The sequence below is a fragment of the Neomonachus schauinslandi genome, chromosome X, assembly GCF_002201575.2.
Source record: "Neomonachus schauinslandi chromosome X, ASM220157v2, whole genome shotgun sequence".
In the NCBI taxonomy this organism is placed as follows: Eukaryota; Metazoa; Chordata; class Mammalia; order Carnivora; family Phocidae; genus Neomonachus; species Neomonachus schauinslandi.
In genome coordinates this window covers 84444828-84454929 of record NC_058419.1, presented here as the reverse complement: position 1 = coordinate 84454929, position 10102 = coordinate 84444828, and the positions used below count along the sequence as shown (strand labels likewise).

General features: G+C 53.5%; 1 protein-coding gene across 3 annotated transcripts; it reads left to right on the top strand.

The window, feature by feature from the left end:
- Positions 1-6301: 6301 nt before the first annotated feature.
- Positions 6302-10102, top strand: MAGIX (MAGI family member, X-linked). Of its 3 annotated transcripts, XM_044911953.1 has the most exons (6): positions 6302-6379; positions 7208-7354; positions 8146-8228; positions 8305-8541; positions 8650-8821; positions 9547-10102. In XM_044911953.1, exons 1-6 carry the CDS (start codon positions 6331-6333, stop codon positions 9867-9869), a joined length of 1011 nt encoding a protein of 336 aa, XP_044767888.1. In that variant the 5' UTR covers positions 6302-6330; the 3' UTR covers positions 9870-10102. The 3 variants fall into 3 exon arrangements, with proteins under 3 accessions (XP_044767888.1, XP_044767890.1, XP_044767889.1); XM_044911955.1 differs by lacking the exon at positions 8305-8541 and having other exon boundaries at positions 9562-10102; XM_044911954.1 differs by lacking the exon at positions 8305-8541.

The window sequence follows — 10102 nt, the reverse complement described above, 5'->3', positions numbered from 1 at the left end:
GGGCTCAGACACTTACCTGTCCGGGACCCCACAGCCAGCCAACGACAGCACGGGCCTCAGGCGGCTTACCCCCAACAATCACTGGGGCTGTGACTGTTTCACTATGGACACTGTGGACACTTTCACTGTGGACACACTGTGTCCTGACGTCCATTCTGGGGGGCCGGGCAGCCTCTCTCATCCACCTTTGTCCTAAGTGAGAGGGGGTGAATGGTCCCTGCTGGGTGTTGTCCTAAGTGAGAGGGGGTGGGTGTTGTCCTAAGTGAGAGGGGGTGAATGGTCCCTGCTTCCCTTCCTCCTGGGATCTCTTGGCCCTCCCACCTCTGACCTGACCTTGTCTTGGGGGGGGGCGGAATACACTGGACCTCATTCACTGCCTTTCCCTGTTCTAGATTGAGCCTTCTAGCCCTGAAGATGGATAGCATAGTTTCCAATCTGGGGCTCATGGCTCTGGGAACTGGTGATTGGGATACAGGGGTACTTACATTCTGGGGAAAGGGAGCTTGAGCCTCTGTAGATTGGTGGATGGAAGGTTTTGCAGGCTCTGTGCACTGTTGAAAGGTCAGGATGGGTGTTGGTGAGAGGAGGCTTCCAGACATTGGTAGCCTCAATGCTTTGGAAATGGGTCAGGGAACTTGCCAAGAGGATGAGGGTTCCAGGGTCTCAGTTGTTTAAGTGTCTGCCTTGAGCTCAGGTCATGGTCCCAGGGTCCTGGGGTTGAGCCCTGTGTCTGGGCTCCCTGCTCAGTGGGGAATCTGCTTCTCCCTCTCCCTCTGCCCCTCCCCCTGACTTATGCTCATGCACGTGCTCTCTCTCTCTCAAATAAAATCTTAAAAAACAAAATGGTTTCATTCAAAATAGATCATAGACCTAAATGTAAAACCTAAACCTATACAATTTCTAGAAGTAAGAATAAGAAAAAAACTTTGTGACCTTGGTTTAGGGAAAGATTGTGTAGACAGGATATCAAAAGGAAAATCCATAAAGGAACCAATGGATTAACTGGTCTTCACCAAAATTCAAAACTTCTGCTTTTCTTTTTTTAAAGATTTTATTTATGTATTTGACAGACAGAGAGATTGAGAGAGAGAGAGAGATGACAAGCAGGGAGAGTGGCAGGCAGAGGGAGAGGGAGAGGGAGAAGCAGGCTCCCCAGTGAGCAGGAGCCCAATGTGGGGCTCGATCCCAGGACCCCGGTTATCATGAACTGAGCTGAAGGCAGACACTTAACCGACTGAGTCACCCAGGTGCCCCAAACTTCTGCTTTTCAAAACACAATGCAAATCACTCTTAAGAATTGTATCCAGGGCGCCTGGGTGGCTCAGTTGGTTAAGCGACTGCCTTCGGCTCAGGTCATGATCCTGGAGTCCCTGGATCGAGTCCCGCATCGGGCTCCCTGCTCGGCAGGGAGTCTGCTTCTCCCTCTGACCCTCCCCCCTCTCACGTGCTCTCTCTCATTCTCTCTCTCTCAAATAAATAAATAAAAAATCTTTAAAAAAAAAAAAAGAATTGTATCCATAATATACACATAATGCCCCAAATTTAATAATACAACCCCATATAAATAGGCAAAATATTTGAACACATGCTTTATCAAAGAACATATATAGATGGCAAATAATTGTGTTGACAATGTTCAATTATTATTAGTTTTTTGGGTAAGCCAGTGAAAATCATGATGAAGAACCACTGTATACATATCAGAATGGCTAAAAGTAAAAAAGTCTGACAATACCAACTGTTGGAGAAGATATGGAGGAAATGGAATTCTCAGAGACTGATGATAGAAATGTAGAATGATACAGCATCTTTAGAAAACAGTTTGGCAGTATCTTAAATTGAACGGATATATGATCCAGCCATTCCACTCCTGGGTATTTACCTAAAAGAAATGAAAGAATGTATCTACACAAAGACTTGTATATGAATGTTCATAGCAGCTTTATTTGTTGTCTTAGTCATCTCAGGCTGCCATAACATAATACTATAGAAGGTGGCTTAAACAACAGACATTTATTTCTCAAAGTTCTGGAGGCTGTGAAGTCCAAGATCAAGGTACTAGCCAATTTAGTTCCTGGTAAAAGCTCTCTTCCTGGCTTGTAAATGTCCACCTTCTATGTGTATCTTCACAGGGAGGGAGGGAAAGAGAGAGGCTCTCTCTGTCTTTTTATAAGGCCTCAATCCTATGGGTTTAGAATCTCACTGTTATGATATCATTTAACCTTAATTACCTCCTAAAGACTATCTATTGGGGGTTAAGGCTTCAACATATGAATTTTGGGGCAATACAATTCAGCCCATAGTATTCATTAATAGCCAAAAACTGAAAACAACCCAAATATCCATCAACAGGTGAGTGGATCAACAAACTGTGAAATACTCATGCAGTGGAATACTACTCTGCAATAAAATGGAATGAAAAATTTGGATGGATCTGTTAAAATCAAAAACAAACGGAGACCAACCTAAAAAATTTCCTGAGGAAACAAAACCAGTTTGGACATATAAACAAAGTGCTTTTTTTTTTAAGGTTTTATTTATTTGAGAGAGAGAGAGCACGAGAGGGGAGAGGGTCAGAGGGGAGAGGGTCAGAGGGGAGAGGGTCAGAGGGGAGAGGGTTAGAGGGAGAGGGTCAGAGGGAGAAGCAGACTCCCTGCTGAGCAGGGAGCCTGATGCGGGACTCGATCCTGAGACTCCAGGATCATGACCTGAGCCGAAGGCAGTCACTTAACCAACTAAGCCACCCAGGCGCCCCTAAACAGAGTTCAATTAAGCTTATTTTGCAAGGCTAACTTGACCTGGGTCATTTCTTGCTTAGGTTTCTGGAAATCATAAACAAAACTTAAACTGTTTCCCAAGGTAGATATGAAGTTACCACTGACCAATTCTCTATCATTGAAGAAAATTCTAATATTATAACCTATCACTGTGAAGAATAAACAGTCACCGCTTTCTCACTGTATAAACTGCTTTATAACAATATACCCCTGAGCTTCATCCCATGTTTTGGTTTGAGTGCTCCTAGTTTGCAAACTATTTTCTTGTTGTGTGCACAATAAAATTTACTAATTGCTACTCTGTTGATTGATTGGTTTTACTTCTGTTATTTCTGAACTTTTGGCAGATCTCAAAATAACCATGCTTAGTGAAAGAAGCCCGACCTGCTCCCCAAAAAGGGTACATACTGTATGATTCCATTTATATAGAAGTCTAGATTTCACTTATATGTGGGATCTAAAAAACAAAACAAATGGACAAACGTAAAAAGCAGAAACAGAACCATAAATACAGAGAACAAACTGGTGGTTGCCTGAGGGGAAGGGGTGGGGGGATAGGCAAAATGGGTGAAGGGGAATAGGAGGTATAGGCTTCCAGTTATGGAACAAAGTCACGGCGTGAAAGGTATAGCATAGGGAATATAGTCAGTTGTACTGTAATATGTTGTATGGTGACGGATGGTAGCTATACTTGTGGTGAGGAATCACTATGTTGTGTGCCTGAAACTAATGTAACATTGTGTCAAATTCAATTTTATTTATTTATTTAAAAGATTTTATTTAGGTATTTGACAGAGAGAGAGAGGGAGAGAGAGCACAAGCAGGGGGAGCAGCAGAGGGAGAGAAAAAAGTAGACTCCCCGCTGAGCAGGGAGCCCTACGTAGGACTTGATCCCAGGACCCTGGGATCATGACTTGAGCCCAAGGCAGACGCTTAATCCTAGGAGCCACCCAGGCGCCCCTCAATTTCAATTTTAAACATCTAGAAAAATGCAAACTAATGTGATAGAATAAATCAGTGGCTGGCGAGAGCACAACACAGGAAAGAGGAATTACGCAGCAGGAAGATAACTTTTGGCAGGAGGATTATGTTTCCTATCCTGATTGTAATGATAGTCTCACAGATATAAACACAGTTAAAAAGGCGTCAGATTTTGTCAAACCTCAATCCGCTAAAAAAAAAAAAAAAGCTTGATTAAATTCTTAAGAATTGGGTAGGGCTAGGGGCGCCTGGGGGGCTCAGTCGTTAAGTGTCTGCCTTCGGCTCAGGTCATGATCCCAGGGTCCTGGGATCGAGCCCCGCATTGGGCTCCCTGCTCCGCGGGAAGCTTGCCTCTCCCTCTCCCACTCCCCCTACTTGTGTTCCCTCTCTCGTGTTCTCGCTCTCTGTCAAATAAATAAATAAAATATTAAAAAAAAAAAAAGAATTGGGTAGGGCTATGAGAAGAATTGACTTAAATCCATGAATGAGGTGAGGTGAAAAGGGGCAAGAGGTTTATATTCATGAATGGACAAGGCTAAGGCATTGGTTTAAACCCACTATGGAGTGGGACTGAGAGAGGGTTTGGTTCCGTCCACTCTGATAGTAATCAATATAGATTAAAGATAAACACCAGGGCTGCTAACCACATAGCTTGGCTGGCCCCAATGCAGGTGATTTGGAAGCTTTATTCCTAAATTCTTGACTATTTTACAATGCACACCCCATTACCATCACTTCCTAGAGGGGTACACTGAGGCTCCAGATAAAGTGGTGGCTAGGGTTCCACCTCCTGTAACGAGGGTTGGGCTTCTGTCTGGACCCCCCCACCCCCCAACCCTGCCAACAGCCTTAGTGACCTAAGAACTGTTACTTCAACCCAATCCTTGCCCCTGTCCCCAGATTTGTGGACCTGCTGGCTTCAGCTCTCAGTGAACCTCCACCCACCATCCAGGGTCCCCACTACAATTCATCCCTGAGGCCTCCTTGGACACCCCATTCTTTCCATAGTCCACCAAGACTGAGCATCTCTCAGTTTGGAAGCTATTCCCCATTTCTAGACCCTGGAACCCTCATCCTCTTGGCAAGTTCCCTGACCCATTTCCAAAGCATTGAGGCTACCAATGTCTGGAAGCCTCCTCTCACCAACACCCATCCTGACCTTTCAACAGTGCACAGAGCCTGCAAAACCTTCCATCCACCAATCTACAGAGGCTCAAGCTCCCTTTCCCCAGAATGTAAGTACCCCTGTATCCCAATCACCAGTTCCCAGAGCCATGAGCCCCAGATTGGAAACTATGCTATCCATCTTCAGGGCTAGAAGGCTCAATCTAGAACAGGGAAAGGCAGTGAATGAGGTCCAGTGTATTCCGCCCCCCCCCAAGACAAGGTCAGGTCAGAGGTGGGAGGGCCAAGAGATCCCAGGAGGAAGGGAAGCAGGGACCATTCACCCCCTCTCACTTAGGACAACACCCACCCCCTCTCACTTAGGACAACACCCAGCAGGGACCATTCACCCCCTCTCACTTAGGACAAAGGTGGATGAGAGAGGCTGCCCGGCCCCCCAGAATGGACGTCAGGACACAGTGTGTCCACAGTGAAAGTGTCCACAGTGTCCATAGTGAAACAGTCACAGCCCCAGTGATTGTTGGGGGTAAGCCGCCTGAGGCCCGTGCTGTCGTTGGCTGGCTGTGGGGTCCCGGACAGGTAAGTGTCTGAGCCCCTGTGGCCCCAGTTTCTTCCTCTACAAAGTGGTGGTCACAGGCTGTCTCTCACTGCACCCCATTCCTCCTTCCACTACAGTAGCATTGTGCCCAAGGGCTCCCCCCCTCGGGACCTCTGTCTCCAGGCCACCCCCCACTTTCAATACCTAAGAGGGGCCTCATTTCTCCCCTCTCATTGGCTGGCGACCCCTCCCACCCAGGGGCCTTGAAAGCCTCCTCAAGTGCAGGCCCCTACCGCCCCTCCACTCTCCAGGGCACCTGCCCTTCCCGGCTTTTGGAGTCCCCCAGCCCTATCATGCTCAGGGCCCCAAACCTTCCCATGGCCCCCAAGGCTCCAAGCACCCCCCACCCCGCCCGCAGCCGCCCAGCCCGACAGACTCTTCCATTTCCCAAGTAGGAAACATTCACTGCAAGTTTACTGAGTGCCCGCCCTACTATGAGCAGAGCTCCGTTACAGGCTGCAGAATTCCCTGGTAAACGTGGGCTCCACTTCTGCACCCCCGTTCTTAGTTGTCAGAGCTCGGGCGGGGCCCTTAACTTCTCTGGGCCTCGACTTCCCCTTCTCGCTCGTGGACTAACCACCCCTCCTGGGTGGAAAAAGGAGCCCAGTCCAGGCTCCGGGGCTAACAGAGGCGGCGCCTGAGGCAGAGCGAGGCCAAGCGCTCGCGCTGGCTCCCACAGCCAGGCCTCCTTGCCGGCGGCCAGGTAGGTCAGCGCGCGGGTCGGGGCTCGGGGCACGGGACCGGCCGGCCGCAGCCGCATCCAGGCCCGGGCGGGTCGCCAGGTGAGCGCGCCCAGGAGCTCCAAACGCGTCGCCGGCGGCCTTGCGTCCACCCGGCGGACTTCGGGTCATGGAGCCGCGCGCGGGGGGCGCCACGGACCCTAGGGGGAGCAGAGGAGGTACGGGGGAGGGGGGGACTGGGCGCGTCCCTGCCACCCCTCGCCCCGTCTGTCTGCTCCTCACCTTTTCCTTCCGACAGGTGGTAAACAAAGCAGCCCTGGCGCCCAAGTGGCGGGCGCGTGGGCGGGCGGGCGCCGGGCGGCCGGCGTTGGGCTCGAGGTCCCCGACCCGCACCTGCACCCGCACCCGCACCCGCACCGCGGGGCTGCGCACCAGACCCGGGGGCTCTCAGGAGTCTCCGGGGAGAAGTGCCACAGGGCTCTGCCTTGGGGTCACTGGGGACACCTGTGGGCACTCAGGGTCTGTAGTGAATTGCGGGGGGGGGGTGGCGGTTAGGCGGGGGGGCCTCTGGGTATAAATGGAGGGGCAACTGGAGCTCTGTGGGCCATCAAGGTTGCCTAGGATATCTGGAAGGGGAACCGGGGCTGCCGGCGCCACAGCAGGGGCAGACCGTCCTCTGTCGGGACATCTGGGGGAATCGGGGTCCCTCTCGCTACTGTGCGGGAAGAGTTTGGAATCTGGGGTTTTGAAGGGGCAGTCGGAGACCTCCAGAGATAGTCCCAGGGTGCTGGGAAGTGTCCAGGAATACTTCGGTCAGATAGCTCTCTCCAGGGATATCGTGGGCGCAGGCGGGGGTCCACGGGCATACCCGCGATGGTCGGGGGTCGCGGGAGTTGGGAGGGGCAGTGGGAGACCTCCGGAACTATCGAGAGAGTGCCCGGGGGGCTCCGAAGATCTTGAGGGGCATTCTAGGTTTCGGACGTCGGGGAGCGTGGGGGTTCGCCGAGGCTCGGGCGGGTGCTGACCTGTTCTTTCCACCCGCGCAGGCCGGGGCCTTCCCCTGCGGGCGGGCCCCAGAGCCCGGCAGCTCCTGGCGCGGCTGGACGCGCGCCCCCTGGCGGCCCGAGCTGCGGCCGACGTGGCGGCGCTGGTACGCAGGACGGGCGCCACATTGCGCCTGCGCCCCAACGCGGGTGCGTGTCGGGGGCGGAGCGGGGCCTCCCGCGGGGCGCGGTCTGAGTGGAGCCGGATTCCGAAGTGGCGGACCGGGGATTGTTAGTTACTCCCCTGGGTGGGGCCAATGGGTGTGACTGGCGGCGGGGCGGGGCGGGGCTTGGAGGGAGCTTCGAGGGGGCGGAGCCTTGGCGTTATCCTAGACTATTCCTCCAGGAGGTGACCCTGGGAAAGTTATTGCGTTGGGTGAATGTTGCATGGCTAGTTGTGGGTGCAGGGCTGGATGGTTATCCCTGTCACTGGGGCTTCGCAAGGCATTTCTGAGGAGGTGGGGCCTGGAGAGTGTTGGGGGCGGGCAGTTGGCTGAGGGGCGGGCCTGGAAAAAAAATCCACTCTAGGGGGTGGAGCCTACAAACGCCAGGGGGAGGGATCGAAATGTCAGATATGGGTTGAAGTTTAGAGGCCAGTTAGAGGGCGGAGCCTGAAAAGTTCAGGAGCCCAATCATGGATTTGCACCCCCCTCTCCCCGCAGTGGGGGCCTAAGGATGTAATATGAGGAGCGGGATCTTCGCGTTCTTAGAGGACTATAGGATGGTCTGGAGGTGTATTCGAATAGCTGGGCCCAGGATTATTACTTAAAAGTCGGGCTCAGGTCAGTTATTCATGTGGGCTGAGCCCAGTTAAATAGATGGATGTGTCAGTCTGCATTCTAGAGTCAAGGAAGTGAGGTGAGGCTAGAATGTTAAATCAGGGGGCAGGTCCTAGGTGGTTTCCATAGAGTACCCCTCTGACTGTGTTTTTCATCTTCCAGCCGTTAGTGTGCTGGATTCTGCGGACATAGAGGTTACAGACAGTCGCCTGCCTAATCCTACTTTCGTGGAACACCGGCCGCAGGTACCACCTCGCCCTTTTATTGGATGCCACCTGCTTTGAGACTGGCAATGTATGTACGCTTGTGTTTTTACTCCAGCATCATCGGTCAGAGACATTGGGTACAGGTCCCGCGCCACCCCAAGTGACCCAGGCTAAGGCACGTTCTGCTTCGAAGCCGCTCCAGACCTCTGGACGGTTCTGCGTGGAACTGGTTCGCGGTTCCACGGGCTTTGGCTTTACATTAAGCGGAGGCCGAGATTCAGCAGGGGATGCTCCTCTGGCAGTGCGTGGGCTGCTGGAAAACGGGCCAGCACAGCGCTCTGGTCGCTTGCAGGTGAGGTATAAGACGCTGTCCATTCAACAGTGCTAGCCCAATCCTCGCCCTTTGTGGGGGTGCTCTCTATCTGCTTTCTACAATACCCCTCTCTTTGCACTCTTGTAGGCTGGGGACCTCGTGCTCCACATCAATGGAGAGTCAACTCAGGGCCTCACCCATGCCCAGGTGGTGGAGCGCATTCGCGCAGGCGGCCCCCGTCTCCGCCTCGTACTAAGCAGGCCGCCTGAAACCCACCCCGGCAAGCCTGAAGGGGTGGGAGGGCCCCAGAAAGGAGATGGTGGGTTTCCCGAGGGAGAGGGTTGCAAAGTGGAGAGCCTGGGGTCCAGGGTGGGAGGGGTTGGTGGTCTCAGTGGGGAGGTCAGAGTTTAGCGTCTTTGAGGGGTCATGGTATTCTCAAAAGCAGGATCGGGAAGGGCAGGGTCCCAGGATAGGAATAAAAGTAGATTTTAGAGGGGAGGCTTTTGAGGTACTGGGAGAAGAGAAGGGGGAAGGGGTCTGGGGTAAAAGCAGGTGTTTAGAAGGAAGAGCTGTGGTCCTCTCATGAGAAGGCAGAGTGGGTCTCAGCAGGGAGAGGATGGGATGGGGATCCAGAGGGTGGGGGGGGGGGGTGGGGGTGGGGATCTAGTTCCAAAGCTGAGGCGTCCATACGAAAACGGTTGGGAGTCGAGGCAGATAGTCCGGGGTCCTAGATGGGAGGGGTTTAGCATCTGGAGGTCAAGGTCAGGGTTTGATTTCCTTTGGGATTGTGGTAAATTATTTGGGGGGGCATGTCCTGGATCCAGATGTGGGGGGGTCTCAGGAAAAGCGTGTGTGTTTGTGTGTGTTGGGGGGGGAGTCTTGAGGGGTGGTAACGGTTCCTGAATGGTTTGTCCAGGCCTCAAAGGGAGATTTCTCTAAGGAGTGGGGTCTCTGTCTCCTGTAGCCCCTGGAGTCTCCCCGCTGCCCTCAGCCCCGGGGGCTCGGCTTTCCATTCCTCACCCTCTCGCCCAATCTAACCCGCAGGTCTGCCATTCCCAGATCGCAGCCCAGATCCTGGTGGACCAGAGGTGATGAGGTCTCGCAGCGTCAGTGCTTCCCCAATTCAGCACCCTCCATCCGGTACAGCGTCCCAAACCCCGCGCAGCCCAGAGCCTAGCCCAGAGCCGCTGGCCGACTGCCCCGCGGTTTCTCCTCCTGAGCGCCACACAGAGGACCCTGATGACCGAACCCCGGGTTCCCCGGGACCCTGGCTGGTGCCGAGTGAGGAACGGCTTTCACGGGCCCTAGGGATCCCAGGGGCCGCGCAGCTTGCTCTCGAGATGGCAGCTGGGAGGCGGAGGCACTGAGCAGGTATGGGACGGTCTGATGCTCACTTGGTACTGCCCAGCCTGGATCTGGTGTGCTCCGCCGACCGCACACTAGCATCGCTGGGAGAGCTTCCACTTGGTCCTGCCCCACCCCCACTGCTGCTGTGCCGCGGACCAGCCTGCGCTCCCCACGCAGTGTCAGTGGTACAGCCCTCCGGACGGGCTAGCCCTGCGCTTCTGGTTTTGAGCGGGGGAGGTAATAAAATGGTTTG

Excerpts from the sequence above, each read along its gene's own strand:
- MAGIX (XM_044911953.1), top strand. The coding sequence starts at position 6,331 with ATGGAGCCGCGCGCGGGGGGCGCCACGGACCCTAGGGGGAGCAGAGGA. Across the intron at positions 6,380-7,207 it reads CCCTAGGGGGAGCAGAGGAG|GCCGGGGCCTTCCCCTGCGG; the intron begins GTACGGGGGAGG and ends CCACCCGCGCAG. Across the intron at positions 7,355-8,145 it reads GCGCCTGCGCCCCAACGCGG|CCGTTAGTGTGCTGGATTCT; the intron begins GTGCGTGTCGGG and ends TTCATCTTCCAG.